At 37.3% G+C, this 18,837-nt stretch overlaps 5 protein-coding genes across 5 annotated transcripts; 3 read left to right on the top strand and 2 right to left on the bottom strand.

The window, feature by feature from the left end:
- Positions 1–208: 208 nt before the first annotated feature.
- Positions 209–6,392, bottom strand: RO3G_11292 (uncharacterized protein; the record flags this gene model as incomplete). Its single annotated transcript, XM_067665876.1, has 3 exons — positions 209–1,373; positions 1,431–6,299; positions 6,358–6,392. The coding sequence occupies 3 exons, from the start codon at positions 6,390–6,392 to the stop codon at positions 209–211; spliced, it is 6,069 nt and encodes a 2,022-aa protein (XP_067521977.1).
- Positions 6,393–8,688: 2,296 nt separating this feature from the next.
- Positions 8,689–10,001, top strand: RO3G_11293 (uncharacterized protein; the record flags this gene model as incomplete). The annotated part of the gene is made up of 8 exons (XM_067665877.1): positions 8,689–8,722; positions 8,793–8,846; positions 8,905–8,910; positions 8,975–9,109; positions 9,163–9,320; positions 9,375–9,531; positions 9,585–9,767; positions 9,814–10,001. The coding sequence occupies 8 exons, from the start codon at positions 8,689–8,691 to the stop codon at positions 9,999–10,001; spliced, it is 915 nt and encodes a 304-aa protein (XP_067521978.1).
- Positions 10,002–12,153: 2,152 nt separating this feature from the next.
- On the top strand, positions 12,154–12,456 carry RO3G_11294 (uncharacterized protein; the record flags this gene model as incomplete). Its single annotated transcript, XM_067665878.1, has 1 exon — positions 12,154–12,456. One exon carries the CDS (start codon positions 12,154–12,156, stop codon positions 12,454–12,456), a length of 303 nt encoding a protein of 100 aa, XP_067521979.1.
- A 1,128-nt stretch (positions 12,457–13,584) lies between these two features.
- On the top strand, positions 13,585–14,355 carry RO3G_11295 (uncharacterized protein; the record flags this gene model as incomplete). Its single annotated transcript, XM_067665879.1, has 1 exon — positions 13,585–14,355. One exon carries the CDS (start codon positions 13,585–13,587, stop codon positions 14,353–14,355), a length of 771 nt encoding a protein of 256 aa, XP_067521980.1.
- A 2,061-nt stretch (positions 14,356–16,416) lies between these two features.
- Positions 16,417–18,131, bottom strand: RO3G_11296 (uncharacterized protein; the record flags this gene model as incomplete). The annotated part of the gene is made up of 5 exons (XM_067665880.1): positions 16,417–16,548; positions 16,601–16,704; positions 16,758–17,906; positions 17,954–18,046; positions 18,101–18,131. 5 exons carry the CDS (start codon positions 18,129–18,131, stop codon positions 16,417–16,419), a joined length of 1,509 nt encoding a protein of 502 aa, XP_067521981.1.
- Between the last annotated feature and the right edge of the window lie 706 nt (positions 18,132–18,837).

The raw sequence follows: 18,837 nt of genomic DNA on the forward strand, positions 1-18,837 counted from the left end.
ATACGAAGTATATTCTTATTTATATAAAAGTACTGATGACCTTCTTTATTTAAGTAAGTGTCTGCTGTTTTCTTTTTTTTTTTTTTAAGCTCATTAGAAGTGAATTAATCTATACACAATTGTTAGACAATCTTTAGCAAAGACAAAACTTATTGAAAATGAAGTTTTATTATAACAGTAAGATGAATACAGTTTTATTTCTTTTATGTTAATTCTCAAAGAATCGCTTGCTCAAGAAGGTTTGAAGCATGTATATCAATTTGATTCTTGACTTTATATCCACATCATTTTTTTCACTCAATTTTTCTAATGTAGATGCTGATTTTGATAACACTTCGACGATATCCATGATATTTTCTACAGCAATGATCATCTTCATCTCGTTTGTAATATTAGGTTTTGCAACCCAAAGAGCGGCTTGGGATGTCAGCATCAAGGAGCAACTCTGAACGACGTCCAAAGCCTCCTGCATAGGTTGATTTTCGTCCTTGGAGTCCTGCCATTGATTGACCATGATGATACCCGCGTTGATGCATTCTACCATGGTGCCAAAGGAGGCCTCGTTGTCTGTGGAGGCTCGCATATCAGGATAGAGGATCGTGTTGCCAAAGGGCCATTCTATCTCTGGCTCTGTCAGAACAAGATCAGCATTGCACAAAATGATCAAGGTGGTGAGCATGGTGTGAGTGATGGTCAAAATAGATTTCAAAATCGTATTCATGAATTTGTCTGTTGCCTCTGCTTGATTGGTGCGATAGAGTTGTGCTTTCATATGAGAGGGGTGTGTAAAGAAATAGAGGTAGCGTTGCAGTAGTAAAAATGAGCAGTCCTTGAATGACATGAAGAGGTTAGTCGCTAAATGAGGTATACGCTCCAATTGTTTTGATAGCTCGTAAAAAACGTTATTGATGCATTTTAGCTCTTGCAATAATGGCTCTGAAAGACACTCCAAGGGTGCAAGTGCAAATAGTGAATCGCTTGGGCTATTGGCTTTTTCAAACGCTTTTCCGATCTGTGGTCCACATATCTGTAATAAATTAACTGTGTTTCGTAAGACTGTATCTGAATCATTCACAGTTCGCAGCAGGTTACTGACTACATCAAGGATTTGACACCACACAGAATGGAGTGGGTTGCGTTCTACATAACCAGGCTCTCGCTTATTTTTATCACCAAATTGGATAAACAGGTCTAATGTGCCTTGCTGTAGACGTGTGGTGAGGCTGTTGTTTGTTAAAGCGTCAAAAACATGATTTTCAACAAGCAATTGAGCAGCCTTTGGTATATTGGACAGGGTAAGCAAAAGATACAATGCGGTTTCAGTGAATGGTGTAATGTTGAGACTGTAAAGACGATCAGAGCAAGATGTTTGTCTATAAAGTGTGCATGTGTTAGATTTATGATCAGTTGGCCATTTGATTTTTTATTACCTATCAACCTCTTTAACCATGACTTCAATACCTCCATAGAATAGTTTCAACAGTGAGCTAATGGTATGATGTGTAGCAAATTCAGAGAGCCAGAAATCTTGATTGATACCGTATCTGCTATGAACGATTTCTTGTAACAAAGAGGTAACAATGGTGACATCCTTGATACAGTTGTCCGTGTCTTCTTCTGTAGCAGTAGAACCCTCAGCGCTAAATGATTGTGCCTTGACACACAGTACGTGGAAGCATGAGCAAGTGACAGATACGATGACTTTGAGACATGATGGTATATCTAATTGTTTACAAACGTGCTCTGTAGCGCCTCGGAGTGTATAAAGACAAAGTAAGATTGATTCAAGCAAAGGGCGGTGAAAGTAAACAGCGGTCGTGTCTAGCACACTTTGCATTAGGGCGAAATTCTCGCGCATAAGCAAATCACGAATGATGAAAAGAATTCGAAATATTTGCGCAAAATATTTTTCTTTGGCCACAAAATCTTGACCTTCCAGGATAGGTTTGGATTTTTCAATCCAATCCTCAATCAAATTTCTAATAGTGTGTATCAGCATACTGTAAGAAGTCAATGTGACACCGTCCCGTCTTTCTTCAGCTTTGGCTTGCTGAATTAAATCACTTATAAAGCTGCAAAGGTTGTCCAAGTTATTTGTTGAGCCCTTGGCAACCCAGATCAAGCTATTAACATGATGTGAGCAAGTTTCAACAAAGGTCTTGAAGGATCGCAGCAAGACAATCTGTGAATCCACCATTGAATAGTTATAATTAGCTTCTATAATCTGTTTAAGCAAGCTACTCGAGAGACGTTCGACATCCATAGCAGCATTGATTTCGGGTGTCACCAACATATTTTCTTTTCGGTCAAGATTGTATTTCTCCCTAATACTGTTGTACAATGAAAATACGCGGTTTGCAGTCATACGGAAGCTGTATAGATAAGAGTAACCATACTGGCGTGGTTCGCCAGGTGCTCCGTCATCACCAGAGCCGATCACGGGTGATTTGAAGAGCAAAGAAGAAGAATCGCTGATGCCAATGGTTAGCAGCAATGCTCTGGCAGTATTGTCTGACATTTTTGATAATTGAGGATTGAAATCGCTTTTTACAAACTCGACACGCATCTGTGATAGCTTAGTCGGTTCACTTATCTTGGACAGCAAATTCCTTAGACCGACAGGAAGAGAGTCCTCTGTACTTGAAGATTTCTTGGATCCAGCAGTCAAATGGATCTCATAAGCAATGATCCGCATTGCAAATGCTTTACTCAGATTAGCACAGCAGAGTTGTCGAACGGCCAAGTCATATTGATTCTTTTCACTAAAGTCAGCCTCTAATAGATTCACGTTTTCTAATACATCTTTCGATGATACGTCCATCTTTGGGTTCAGTAGCACCTTGCCAAGAACATCCCACAAGGCACTGTCACTGCGTGTACGTTCCACCAAATCATAGTGATCAAAGGCTGTCTGCCAAAAAGTAGATAAAAATCGTAGGACGTTGGACACTACTGCAGGCTTATTGATTGACAAGGTCTCCCATTTGTCCAAGATATCCACGGCAGCACGAATGGCCGAATAAACTGTGTTTGTATTTGTACTTGTGTTGGCGACAGTAGATGTGCTTTGGTTGTTTAGCAAGCGAACAGCTGATTTTGGGCTAGGCATGATAAAATCACCACAGTCCAGGAAAAGAATGGCCAGACTGGGTTGAGTTTCTAAAAGAGACGTGATCAGTTGCCAAATTGCAGAAAGCAAGATCTCATTTTGTGAGTCGTCCTTGGCTATCTCGAGATAGGCGCGGATGATGGCGTGCGCTTCAGCAGTATCACCCAGGTGTTGTACGAAACTAGGCACTGTCTTCCAGGCAGAAGTTGTACGACACAAAAGCGATAATACATTTGTAGCCTGAATGGGCAAAGTAATACTGTGACGATAATTGATGTGTTTTGCGATATGCAACAAAAAGTCAGGACAGCTACCCTGTACGGGCCGTTCAAACATCAAGCGTTCCAGTATGCTTTCAGGTTGAGATGTTCCCTCGTTGATTTGTTCCAGTCGTCGTTGAAGCAATGTCTTTATAAATATCAAGGTGAGTTCTGTTAATTCTTCAGCTTGTTCTGCTTCTTTGATATGACTGGATTTGTATAACGCATTGGCCATGTCGGCTCCATCTGAGACTGTGTGAAGTAAAGGTGATACGTGGTAGAAACCACCGTTGTATAGAAAATTATTAAATAGGCCATCGCGTATATCACTTAATGTCAATTGAGTTCCTGCAGGACGTTCTTTAAAGTAGCTGCAAATTTCTATAAATATGGATAGTAATTTGATACTGATAAGATAACGTTCAGAGATCTTTTTGTAACGCCAGACAGAGCAAGAAGGGAACACTTCGAGCATAAGATAATGTAAACAGATATACAATGTATCCACTTGTGCTTGGCAATCAGGAGCGGCACCTGTCTCTCTAACCCACCAGTTGTCTTGAATGTCACGAACAAGACCATGCACTAAATCCAAGAATGCTAGCAGCAAACCATAGCTTCCGGCTGCACATTCAAACTTTGCAACAATCTGTCGTATTCCAGATACACGGTTCGCAGCAAACGATAGTTTGGAAGTACTGCTGGATGGAATCGTGTTAGAGAAGACGCGTGGAAGGATGGGAGCTGTCTGCAGATAAGCCCAAATGTGTTGACGGTAATGAGGGAGTAGCAAATGGATACATTTAACTGCTAACGTTGCAATGGAAATGGGACAAGGATGTACATTGCTGCAGAAAGTGAGAATGTCACAGAGAACAGATACAAGAATAGGTGTATTGTACGTTACGCCAGGTACAGCTGCAGCGGCCTGAACATGATCAACCAAGGAAGGAACCAGTTTAGGATTGTTTATCAAGACATGATACATGAGATCAAGAATACTAACAATGGCTTCAGAATTTCCTCCGTCCAGTGTAAAATCATCATTCTGAACATCTACACCATTTGATCCACGTTGCTTCATAGAATTTGCTAAAATGGACACTAGCATGTGCCATCCAGAGTAGCTGCGAGTAAACTGTACGATTCGGTTGTTTTCTGTACTGGATAATAAAATGCCACGAGTCTGCTGGGGAATCGTAATGCCAGTTATGTAGTTCAACGGAGGTGTCACACGCATGGCTTGATCGGTATGAATGACTGCAACGTTGTTCTCTACAGTTGCTGATACATAAAAACCATCCTTCAGGATAACTGTGATAGTTGGTATGCTACATAGATATTGGTATACTTTATCAGCCGGTTTTTCTTCCACTCGTATATCCAATTCATTTGTACAAGTCAATGCGGATAAAAGTCTAGTAAAGTCTGTAAAGAACACAGGGAATCTACCAAGAGCAGAACTTATCAATGGGTTCTGGTCGTCTTTATCCATATCATCATTCCAAAATGCTGTACATAACTCTGGTTGATCTTGATAAACGGAACAATAACAATCAATCAATCCTGAATAACTCTCGGTTGGGAGGAACTGTGGGAGTGTGGTAGCCAAGAATGATTTCAAAAGCAATCTCAGCACAGATCGGTATCCAAAGCTATTCACATCATCCTCATCGCAGATACCACAGTCAAGTATGCCTTGAATAAAGTCAAATACGCCAAGCTTTAATGAACGTCCTATCAAAGTACGCTCCAGGTGGTCTGTTTGTTGAATGCAGATTGTTCTTTTCTCTGATGCGTCAAGGCCAGCAGTTTGTGCGAATGATCTATCAGATAAAATTGAAGTTGATAGCTGTTGCTTGCCCTCCAATATAGGCTTGACTACACTGTATTCCTTTGGGAGTTCAGATGATGCTGTATCGATAGCAGATCGCAAGCAGGTCAGGAAATAAGACCAAGCCATCAAGAAAACAGAATGTTCTTCATCATTCCCCATATATAAAACCACTTGATTTATCTTTGCTATCATCTCTGGTGTATCAATCAAACTTGCGTCAGCTCCTGCAGGATCCAATTTTATGTCTAATGTGAGGTAAGGCGGAAGGACGACGCTCACAGCCAACAAACTCGAGATATTAGTGACTTGCTCACGTAGCTTTTCACCTTCACTGTCCAAGGCATAACTAAAGATTTGAAATGTACCAAAGTTATTTACTTCAAATTCTTGAATGAGAGATAAAATAAAGCTGGGCGAGTAAGATGCGGTGATGCTAAAGATGAATAAGATTTCCAATATCGCTTTCTGTTCCTTCAAGTTTTGTTTTGCATAAGCTGCAGGCCAACCAGGAAATACACAATGGCGTGTGGGTATTTTGGAACGGACAAGGTTGGAGAACTGAGTCAGTAGTCGATTCACAAATGGTATGCTGTTCGTGTTGTCTTCAGATAGAGTGTTAATAATGTCGCTAGCGATTGCATTAAAAGGATGTTCCTTATTTATAGAGATACGTTGTAATGATCCAATACAGTTCAAGAGACAGATACGGTCCTCAAAATAAAAGCTAATAATATCCATAACGAGTCCTTCATTTTCATTCAAAGGAAGAGACTCGGCACTCTGGAAGCGATCTACATAATTTTTGTTTTCTTGCTTGTAAGATTCCCAAACGGATGCACACTGAATTTCATTCAAGTTGACAATGTCGGATACTCTTGTAATAAGGTCTTTTTCTTTTTGGTCAAATGAAACTGATTTTCCATTGATGTTGACAGGCGTGTTTAATTTGGAACGGGACTGAGACGAGGCCGCTGAGAAGGCATCAAGGCCCAGCTTAAACTGACCGCGTTTTTCCTCAAGTAAGGTCTGAATTCGATCTGTAGAGCATTGCTCGGCACCTCTTTCGATTGTATCAAATAGCTTACGATAAGTTCTATTATGAAATATTTATAAACTTGACAATGCTTTCTTAAATAATGAAGAGTACATACCCAGCGAACTTGTTGTTACGATCGCTTTCTGCCATGCAATGAGGAAAAAAAAAAAAAAAAAAAGAAAAAAAAAAAACTTTTGTAAAGGTGTTCCTTATAAAAGGATTTTGTAGTAGAAACACGAAAAAAGAAAAGGAAATGAGCGCTTAACTTAAATCTCGCGAAATTGAAAAATAACGTCACTATATCCAGTTATACAGTGATACAGACTGTTGCTGGTAAAGGCCTTGTTGGTAGCATATCAATAATAGCAAGTATATAAAATCATGCAAGAGAAAAATATAAAATACATAGTTTAGCAATAATATTGAATGATTCTTGAGTAAGTTGAGTTGTACAGTACTCAAGTGATGCGCAATAAGGTAAAGCAAGTCTCTTATACATTCTCAGTAGAGCTGTTCAAATTCCTGAAACCTTCATTGGTTCTGTAAGGAAAAGTGAGGCTGCTATCTCTCTTTACTTGCTGTAGCAAGAGTCTAAAGTCCAGACGCGCTTCTTCTCTCTTTAGGTCAGTGAACCAAATATGATATATTGATATCGATAAATGAACTATTATATTAATACAAGCTAATCCAACTCTATTCTTTGAGATTATTTTTTGTCCTGATCCTATAAAAGAAAGTAAAATGCTTTAGATACTCCAGGGCAAAGAATTTGATATGGTGACCACGAAGACAGAATTTTTTTTAGTCACAATGATGAATTGTCTGTTCCCATCTTTCTTTGCTTTGATCCTTCAAGCTCATAATTTGAACTACTATAGACAGCAATGTTCCTGTTATCCAAAAAAGTGACGCCAGTTAACTTTATAAGCATGATGTAGGTGCTTCTAGTCACTGCTGTTGTACCACATCTCTGATTTGTTAAAAGTCTGCTTTCTACATTCGCTGACGTTTGGGCATATATCAGCCAAGACTAAAGGGTATATATTTACGCACTTGTAGATAGTCTAACTGAACGCTCTATTTTTCTCTATATTCATTAATAAGACGTTCTCATAATAGCACCTGTAATTATCTACAAAGCTTTACAGGGGCATTACATTTATCTTATGCTGTTGTAAAGGTAAGATCGAATGATAGGCTTCTAAAAGCACTCAGTTCAAGTGTCTGGTTTAATCTGTTGATACCCTTATTCTGAATTGATTGATAAATGCTAGGTATTCTATCTATATAATTGTTTTGATAAGGATTGTATTAATAATAGACTGGATCAATAGATAGTAAATACAGTCTTATGGTTCTATAACTTCCTTTAAGGTAAGAAAGAATGTGTATTTTAGAACGTAAATTCTGATATGAAAATTATTATGGATATTTAATAGCAACAAATCTTGATAGAGATGTCCAACTATGAGATGATGTTTAAATGAACAAGCGCTTTGTCTATCAGTTCAAGTTCAATCAAGCCAGCAAATATTGGTAAAATATTGCTTTAATATCCTGAACTAAAATAAAATCAGATATGGCTTCTGGCAGACAAAGATTAGGATTGATTAGAAAGACGTAAATAAAAGACGTGATTTGATAGTTTTCTCTCTTTATATCATCTTCACCATTTCCCTTACAAAAGTTAAAACAAGGCATACTGTAAAAGAATACTACTCCAAAAGTTTCAACAGATGCCTATTGAAAGGAAAGAGCAAAAGGTTTAGGTTTCAAGTGTTTGCTTGATAGCATGCGTCAAATGATTGTGCTAAATCATTTGGCCTGGTGAGGTCTCATGCTGGCGATGCATGGCAGGGTGTTCATCAAGTGTCATGTCATATCCATCATGCGTCTCTATTCACCATCCTTTCTCTCTATCTTTTTTTTTTCTTTTTTTTTTCCTTTGAAAGCAATGTTCCTTTCTGATTCCGCTCGAGTTTGTTTAATATAAAAAATCAGGAACAATAGGGCATTCTATTTTTGTGTTCTACTGTGTGACTGTAAAAAAGTTTTCCTCGTCAATCCAGTGATGAGAGAAGAAATGAACGCCACCCAAAAAATTTTTAGAGTTTGTTTTGTATATGAAAGCTCATGATCTTGTTGCTTTCAATTTTTAAAGTTACCTTACATTTGCGCTTCTTTTTTAACTTTATTTCAGTGAAAACCTTGACAAAGTGTGCATGTCTCTTACCTTTGTTTCAGAGCGGCCAGTTTTTTTCGCAATAGGATGAGACATTTTAAAAGACCGCATCGAGTGAGTGAAGAGGTATTTTTTTTTTTCTCATTCTTTTCCCTTATTAACTTTATATACAAAATGTGTAGGTTTTTTTTTTATATATTTAGTGGCTGTGTTTATTTGATCTAAACATTACATGATCTAGCTGGAAAAAAGAAGGCTCAAAAGATGTCATTGTCTGACTTCTTGGCTAATGACAATAGTATGTGTATTGTTGAAATAACCCTGAGATATTTTTTTTTAAAAAAAAAAACTTTTTTTCTATCATATAGCAACTGCTTCTAGTGGCTCTTGGGCTGATGATGTTGTAGACCTTCCTACTGCTCGTACGTATTTTCTATATACTAAAATACATATCAAAGTATTAACTTTTGTACCCTGTAGCTGCTTGTAAGATAGAAAAAAAAATCTCATGTTTTTACTAGTTAATAACGGTGGCATGACATTTTATTAGCAAGAGAAAGCAGATTTGATTCTCGCGGACCAGCTGATGAAGACCGTGAATACAGAAATGAACGTAGAAACAGTGACAGAGGTGATAGAGGTGGATTTGGCGGCCAAGGAGGAGATCGTGGATTTGGTGGTCGTGGTAAGAAGGCTGTTTGATAAAGATGATTTAGAGATGCTAAAATAGATGATTAGATCGCTACGAACGTAGAGGATTTGAGCCTCGTGAGCGTTCATTCGCTCCTCGTGCACCTGTCGAGCTTCCTACTGAACCTCCTTTCACTGCTCACATTGCTAGTTTGTCATTTGATGCTAATGAAGATGACTTGGCCAACTTGTTCTCCAATTTGAAGGTAAGAAGAGAATACATGAAAGCAAGATGCATGTAGCTAAGCATTTATTGTTAGGTTGCTAACATTCGTCTTCTCCGTGATCGTAACACGGAAAGATCAAAGGGGTTTGCTTATGTCGAATTTGAAGATCTGGACTCACTCAAGGGTGCTTTGGAATTATCCGGAGAAAGCATCTATGGCCGTGCTATTCGTATTAGTGTTGCTGAACCTCGTAAGTCTTTTTTTTTATAAAGCCTTTGAACTTTCTTTAAATACTGTGTATAGCTCGTGAAGGTGAACGTGTACGTCAACCCGATCGTACTGACGTTGACTCTTGGCGCCGTAAAGGACCTATTGACCTTCCTGATCCTCCTCGCCGTGAATTCGGTGGCCGCGGTGAATTCGGTGGCCGTGGTGGATTCGGTGGTCGTGGTGGATTCCGTAACGACCGATTTGGTGGTAACCAAGGTAATCATGATAGCTTTTAGAGAGAAATGAACTTATAGTTCTTTAGATCGTCCTGCTGAAAGACCTCGTCTCAACTTGAAGCCTCGTTCAGTTGAAAATGCTACTGGTAGTGCCAGCACACCTTCTAAAGCCAACAAACCTGATCCTTTTGGTGGTGCAAAGCCTGTTGATACTGACAAGGCCTTGAAGGATCTTGAAAAGAAGCTTGAATCAACTTCTGTCAGCAAAGATTAGATTCAAACAGCCTTTAAAAAAAAAGTCTTAAAACGGAGAAGATAAAGTGTACGATTCAATTCATCTCCTTCCCTTTTCTCTTATTTCGTATATTTTTATAATAGAACATATTTTAGTATAAGCTTTTTTATTTCCTGTAAAGTAACAATCGTGTGAAGGTCTGTTGTTTGATGTTACTGTAAAGCAAAGCGTCTTGATTATTTTTGCCCCTAAAAGGATGTTTCAAATAATAGTTGATGAAGCACATGCACTGTATTTGAGGTGATGGAAAACTTGATGGGTCAGCCTATTGAATAGAGAGTTTCAAAAACTGATTTGCACAGTTTTGTAACAAAATCGGTTTTATATGTATTCAACTTTATCTTATAAATGGTAACAATCTCTGGAGATTCAAAGAGAGAGACTTTTGGACTTTCAAGCGAATCATAAAGGGTACTATTATTCAACCTTAACTTTATCATTTAGCCTCTGCTTATAAAAAAAGAAAACGGTTGGTTTTCTTATAAGGCCATACATAAAAATAAAGTATCGAAAGGATTTCATGATCGACACCATTGAAAACTGAAAAGAACGTGAAAGGCAACAATGGCAGAATAAATAATTTACTTTCAAAAAGTAATTAGGAAAAGTTCATTGTATGGTTTATGTAAAAAACCTTCTTGATCTGTTATATCGTCCTCTATATGATCTCATGATTGATTGTATTAAATTCTGTGTGAGTAAAATAGACAATGTTAAATTAATACACATTAATTATTAGATTATAATAGGTTCATGTGCATCATTCATAAGCTCATGCGATAAAATAATACAAGACGTGAGTCGAGTTTAATTCAATCAGTAAAAAGCAAGCTGTTATATCCAGCACAAACAAACCCTACTTCAAGGCAATTACTAGAAACATGCTCTTGGCTTGACTTTAATAACCTATTATTCAAACATAAAAGTACAATATCAACAAGTAGACAGGATATTTTCTCATCTTCTGACGCACAAACTCTGACCAGCTCCATCAAAACCATCATCGATAAAGCTATTGTTTTTGAAATAGAACCTTATGGTTCTGTTAAGGATACTTCAGGAGTATCAAGAACTATTTGGCACAAAATGTTTTGATTATCTACATCAAGATCTTGCCTTTTAATAAGTTTTTTTTTAATGAATGCCATAGATGATTCTTTTTGGTAGTACTGTGCTCACGTGAAGGCAGGTTTAAGTGCCAGAAGTTACAAGCTAAGGAGACGCTTGAGTAAGCATTACAGACGCTACCGACAAAATCCCTATTTATCACTGACACGTGATTCGTCCATTTAGTAACTTGTTTGAATAGAATTTCCTATTTATAAAACTTTTGGCAAAATCAATAAAAGCCTCTATTTTCAGGATTGAATGTCGCATTCTTACAAATTTTGCAGTACAATTAATACATAAAAATGACAAATGAATGCGCCATTCATTCCTGAAAATAGTGTACATGTCTGCTTTCGTTATTTGCATAAACAGGTTTTCTGAAAGTTCGCCAATGAAGATTAAAATGTCAAAGTGTCTTTTTTGAGCTCAGTCCAATGTTCGCCAAACCAGCAAATTGAGGGTAACCTTCTGAGTGTACAAGGTTGCTGAATCTGATAAGCCGATGCGTGACACAGAAGAAAAAAAAAAGTATCGTTTTATTTTCAATTGAAGTGGGCATGTAACTTGTCGCAATAGCGAATTGTACATCTTTTTCTTACGTGTTTATTATATACCATGTCTATAAAAATACTTGGAATAGAAGAAGCAAAAGTAGTCTAACAGTTTTGGGCCAGTGTTACACATGTAATAAGTTTAAAAAGTAAATGGCCCCTCTTTTAACCTAAATTTATACTTTGCGTTAATGAAATAAAACAATAAACTCACCATGGCATCAACAGGAAAACATCAATGAATAAAAGTGATGAATAAGGAAAACATATAAATCCTTATAAAATACTATACAATGAAATACAAATTCAAAGTTAAAAAAAAAAGAATCCAAGTATTTAACCGAGGGATGGGACAATGGGGAGAGGTTTGCTTATTCAAGTAAAAAAAAAAAAAAAAAAAAAAAAAAAAAAAAAAAATAAAAACTGTCTATCGCCGCTTGTTATTCTTTTTCTTTTTTCTTCTGAACACAATGGGTTTGATAGAAAAGCTTAAAGATAATTTTGATTATTATAAACTCGATAAATACACAAGGAGAAGATTATCCCAGTCACAATTTGAATCGCACGATCGTCGTTACTATGAAACTGTCTACAGAGACGGTGACTACATTAATCCCACTACGCAAGTACGCTCGACGCCTTCTCGTTCTCATTTGTCATATAAACAATCTCGCTGGTCCATTCATGAATTATGGCGAAAGGGCAGCAATAATAAGACAGTGGCTGCTACACAATTAAGAACTTCTGAAACTTATACTTTGGGTCGTGCCTAAATCTATAATGTAAATCTCTCATGTACAAAAAAATTGTATTATAAATTGTATCAAGAATAAAGAAAAAAAAGTTTAATCTTCAAATAAAACAAGACTGAACTCAAGTAATGGTAGATTCCATTCTGTGAAGTCTTGAACGCATTTCTTCTGTACCAAAATTTTCAATCTAATTATTTATGCCTGCTATTTTAGTCACTGCTTTAATTATGTTTACGTAATACTTACGCTGCGAAGTATACTTGGATAAAGGTCCCACTGACCTTCTTCTTCTTGTGTTTGCCAAAATGGATCTTCTGTTAAAGTTAAACGCTTAGCATAGGGTATATGTATTGTAGTAAAGTCTATATCATCAGACGAATGTGTGGGCCTTTGTAGTTGGATATAACCATTGCCTAGTCTTCTTGACAGACTTGGATAAAGATCATAACAAGGATCAGATGTAATATAGCTTTTATAATAGACTCTTGGGGTGGTTTCAAGCTGTATATATACCATTTCTAATGTGTCAAAGTTGATAAAAAAAAAGATGCAATAATGTGTAGAGGAAAAAAGAAAGAGGAGAAAGCATAGATATACGATTATCTTTTCATGTGGTTTTGTTTATTTTACCAGTAATACCATGACACGCTGGTATTTTCTTATCAGCTGAATAACATACAAAATTATCGCTTGTCGACGGCAGCCCATACTTTCGTGATCAGCGTTGACTCCTATTGACACTGCAACACGATAAAAGATATTGATTGGCTGGGACGATGGTTCCTGTGACTACAGATGAAAGGCGTCCACTATTTCTATTGGCTGGACCTTGTTTTTATTTTTAATTTTTTGAATAACGCGCTCAAGGCATACAGCCTATTCTCTTTTTCGACAATGACAAAGAAAAGAAAGGCAGATCCAGCAAACGGCTGCGCAAAGATTGATTCTTATTTTAAAAAGATATGCAACTCACCAAAACAAACGTTCAATAATGAAAACGCTCTTGAAGGGACAGGGAAGCCTAGTAACAGCTTAATAAAAGAGAAACAACAGAAAGATGAAAAAGTGAACCAAACAGTCAGAAAACCTTTGGGACTGAAAAATACAAGTGACAATGGGGGATTGAAGAAAAGTGAAGGACTGAAAATCATGAGTAGTGATTCATTAAAGGACACCATAACTGTCTTTGAAGATGAGCCGATAAGAAAACCATTTGGATCAAAAAGTAATTCACAAATCCCAGTTTTTAATGATGAAAACAAAGAGAATGAAGAAAGTCAAACCACACGAAAGCCACTTGAAACAAAAGCGACAGACGACAATGTATCAAAAGAAACAATAGTAGTCTTTGAAGACGAAAATAACAATGAACCGATAAGAAGATCACTAGGACTAAAGAGTGTGGGGGATAGTACAGGCTTAAAGAACTGTGGATTGACCGCAAGAGAACCGCTCAAAGAAAAGACGACACAGCTTACGCCGTTAAAAACGACGGGTATCAAAGTATCCACAAGAAGTTTTAACGTCCTTTGTGATGACGATATCAATAAAGGCGTTCAGCAAGCACCTGAGCCCAAACGATTTGAAGTATACACACATGACGAATTAGATACACAACATATATCAGAGAGCTATAGTGACAGTCAGCGTTCTTTTGTTCTTTCATCGAGTGAACATCGCAATGATTCACAAACATCTGACAAACAAGCAAATGATACGCCAAGAAAAAGGGCAGATGAAAATGAAATATATTCACCGTTTGAAGTCTATGAAGATCGTCAACCTAGCCTCTTTTCATCAAGTGCCTCACCAGATATAAATGACGGATTCTTTTCAGAAGATGAATTAGAAGGTGACTTGGGTGAAGAAGAGGTGGATGATTCACGATATGAATTCTCAGTTCCTAAAGCACCTGTATAAACAACAACAAGCAAATACCCAATTTATTAATTATCTTCTACAAAAGCAATTCCATCTTGTTCAAATGCAATATCTAATAATTGACCATTTTTATCCTTCTTCACTTTTCCATTAAATGATAATTCATGTACATCAAATCCAAATTCAAGATCTTTTTTGACTTTCTAATCGAATATATCGATACCCTCTTTCACTTACAATAAAGTGACATTCTAGCAATTCATCGTCCATGTCCATTATCTCACATTTTATAAAAGGTGAAGGATGCAACTTGATCTATTTAGACAATAAAATAAGCAGCTTATAATATAAATTAGTAAATAACTTACCCATTGTGAACTATCATAAGATATCTGTATCCTTATACTACTAATATAAGCATAAGGATGACGAGAAACAAGCCTGTATTTCAGTGGTATACGCATTGGCATCAGTAAATCTAATCCTATATAATCACCTGCACGAATATCTACTCTAGAGATTAATAACAGTAAGACTATCTTTGGCTAAAACCTACTCTCAGCGGACTTCCATGAAGTAGAGTCGTCTTCATCCACCGCAAAAGCATAGTGATGGTCTTGGTAATAGTCTTTGATAATGTAGTCATCATGCATTTGTTTCAATGTCCGCACATCAATGGTTGGATTGTAAGAAAATAGCTGAACATCCGGAAACACAGCAACGTTTGTTAAAAATAAGCATTGATCACGACCACATGAGGCCCTTGCGTGACGCGGATCCATTATACTGTCTGAATAAGGTGTATTCTTTTTTAAATCGTTGTAAAGTGTCTTTAGGCCTTGATTCTACACATCAAATACATTCATAATTAATAAATGATTCTTTTTTCTTTTTTCTAGTTACCAAATGTTCTATTTCTTTTGTAGTTAGTTCTTTTGTAAATGAACCATGTCCCTCCAGCTGGTATGGTATTTGATTCATATTGAGAATAAAATGTACGTCTGCATATTCATTTGTATTGCTGTACTTGTTTATAAACTTTGAAACTATCTCTTTTGATACAAATGTGCCTGATCCTATATCAATATAGCATGTATGAAGTTCAACTTCTTCTTGCTTGTATTCAGTATCACCAGTATGATATAAAATAGTATTCATGTTTACCTTGATTGGAAAAACAATATCTCCAGTGTGAATCAATGTAGGATTCATAACTACTTGATTCTCCGTGAATGAGATGAGTTGATCGTAAGAAATTAGCATAAATACTCCTAAGTTTCTTTTTGTTGGGTATGTCTTGAAAGTAACAATAGGTTGTTTTTGCTGATTGGCAAGCATGATATCTACCAGCAACACCTATACTTTTGGGCGCATTGATTACATTGATCTTATTTGAATAACATCCTTTTATCATCTATTCTTATTAAATTAGACTTCTCAAGTCTTGTTTATGATAAAAACTTACGGCATTTGTTAATTGTATTTCTGGATTATCGTTCCAAATAATAAAGCTATTAAACATATCATATTCACAAAGATCTTTTATAATATCATCTACCGAACCATGATCTTGGGATATCCACACCACCGCCGTCGTTTGTAATCGGCCTTCGTCAGGGTATACTTTTTCTAATAAATCCACTTGTTCCAGTACATCCACTTCATGATCTTGCTGCCAATCTTGGTACTTTTTCCCACTAAAAAATCCAACGTGCACCAGTAATAACATACAACCTGCAAATACACTCAGGCCGACAAGTCCCAGCTCGATCCAGTTGGACTGTTGAAAGCGTTTGATACAACGTCGTTTGACAACTGATGTCCATTTTCGTAATTTGCTTTCTTGCCACACCCGTTGAAAGTAACTTGGAATGCGATGTTGAAAAGGGTCTGAACTAATGTTGATTTGAATGCCCCTCAGGCTGTTCTGTGGACGGTGCGAGTATTTGTTGTCTTGCCCACGCATAAAAGGAAGAAGAAAAATAAAGAGAGGTTTATTTACACAACCGTCTTTCTCTCCTTTTTTCTCTCAAATCAAGTCACACACACTTTGTAAAATGGCCGTTTGTAAAAAAAAAAAAAGCAATGTGGGTTTTTTAATTAAAAGTTATCAGACAGGTAATTTTGTTCATCAACAAAAGTAGCCACAACAGTTCTATCAGCAAATTTACGACCAGCGAGGGCACGTAAGGCGGCCAAGGTTTCATCTGTTGTTTCATATCTTACGAAGATCTATTTGTTTGTGTTAAGACAATAAAGTGCTTGTTAAAAAAAAAAAACTTACTAAACCACAACCAGGAACTTGTTGATCTTTTTGAGGTTTGGGGATCTTCATATCTACTATATTACCAAACTTTGCACATTCTTCTGCAATATCTTCCCAAATATCTATGAAATTTTCATGAGCCTTCTCTCCCCTTTTCTCTTTATTCATCATTTACCTTGATATTCTTCATCATCTTCCAATTCTTCAGGTGACACCATATTCATCAATTGTAAAACTCGTGTAGCGTCTTCCTCTTTAGCACTTGTCACAGGCACATAATTCGCAGGCAAGATGGGTCCTGACATATAATCAGGTGGGATGTGCTTGGCACCTACACTTGCACGCTGCACAATCAACTTTTTATCGCCCAACTCCATTCCATTCAATCCTTGACAAGCCAAATCTGTCACACTAGGATCCGCATACTCACAAAACGCAAATCCCTTATTAGCCCCGGTGGCGGTATCCTTGACCAAGTTAAAGGCACGTAATTCACCAAAGGAAGTCAATAACTCCATCACTTGGTTGTCTGTCAAATAGACCGGCAAACCACCAACAAAGACCTTGTTGGGCGTATCAGGTACATTGGTCGACAAGCCGGGGACTTGTTCTTCGGGAGGCTGATAATGATTAGGTCTGCGAATCTTGAGTGTATTGCCTTGGAAGCTAATACCGTCCAAAACCATGCAGGCTGTGGCTTGTTGGCTCGTGTGAAATTCAATGAATGCAAAATTCTTTTCATGGTTGATTTGGACACCCACAACTGGAGTCTTGTCTTGCAGTTCATGACGAATGGTGGCATTGAAAAAGTCACACAAGGTAACTTCATCTGTGGTGCTAGGAATTTGACCTACATAGAGTTTCTTGGATTGTTTAGGCGTGGCATCTTCCATGCGTTGAGGAGGAGGCTGGAAGGATTGTGGGGTACGTGTACCGACCACTTGACCTGGCAAAGGGAAAAGACCGGTCATCTTGACTTGTTGAGCTGTCATGCCTTCCATGCCTGCTGGAGCCATATCCCAATTATGCAATCGTCTGGGTCGTTTGCTCAATGGGATGACATCCACTTCCTCACGTCGAAAAGCGGGGGGACTTCGGCTCGTACGTCTTCTTCGGCTATGACGACTGACACTTCTTCTGCGACTGCTGCGGTGGTAATCGTCTCTTCTGTGATAACGGGGAGAGCGCTCTCGTCTATTCTCCCTAGAAGATCTTCTGCTACGACGGCTTGTGTCGCGTGGAGATCGATCACGGTATCGGCTGCCTCTGTGTTCCAAATCTTCTCTTCTACGATAATCTTCATTGCGGTAATCACCATAGCGGCCTAGCGCACCAATGTTAAAATGTTTAATGCATGGGTCATTGAATTACCTTGGGATTCATAATGATTATTGCTGTGAAGTTCTTGACCTACAGAGCTTAGGAAAGAATTAGCAAGATCAGCCGCAGATTGCTGTGAGGGGTCTAGAGAATAATATTTAGAAAAAGGTAAATATAATCAACTTTTTATTTCTTTACGTGATTGGTCTCTATTCCATCCATAAGACATTTTTTATTATTTCTTCTCTAGCGTTTTTCAATATTTTTTGTGAAAAAAGGTTTGTACAAGAAATAAAACACTAGATTGTGTTGTTGATGTGTTCAAACTGTAATTGAATATTTTTTAAAAAAAAAATATTTTTAAGCAAAAAATCTCTCATCATCTACTGGATTTGGCAGTGCATTTTGCGCCGGTGCTTAAAAATGTTTGCGTTATCATGTCAATTTTTTTGCGTCTTTCAAAGAAATATTTTTGCGTTATATTTGACATATATTTTGCGCCAAAAAATCAACAAATAAAATATAAAATAAGGTAATCATTTTCTTTCTCATTAGTCTTTCTTTCTTATTTTTCTGTTTACTCTACGTATTATGATGGGTTGAGAATGAAGTTTTCGTGAATGAAAATATCGATTATATATCTGCTGCCATTGTGGATATTGATGACAGCTCGAGTGAATATGGAACATCTTGCTATGTTTCTTTAATAAATCATTGGCGAGAGAGAATGAATCAAATGAGAAATGAACAGATAATGCGTGTCTGAGACTTGATGAATGTAGAAGCTCCTGATAATGATGATAGTGATGGATTAGGCCATGCTTTCTTTACTGCAGAAGCAATGCCTCTGAAGTACAAACACAAGCATCCTAAAACGACAACACGAGGCTCTTGCAGGGAATATACAGCTGAGAAGATAGAAAAATCGTTCGAAT

Source organism: Rhizopus delemar, genomic scaffold, assembly GCF_000149305.1.
Source record: "Rhizopus delemar RA 99-880 supercont3.9 genomic scaffold, whole genome shotgun sequence".
In the NCBI taxonomy this organism is placed as follows: Eukaryota; Fungi; Mucoromycota; class Mucoromycetes; order Mucorales; family Rhizopodaceae; genus Rhizopus; species Rhizopus delemar.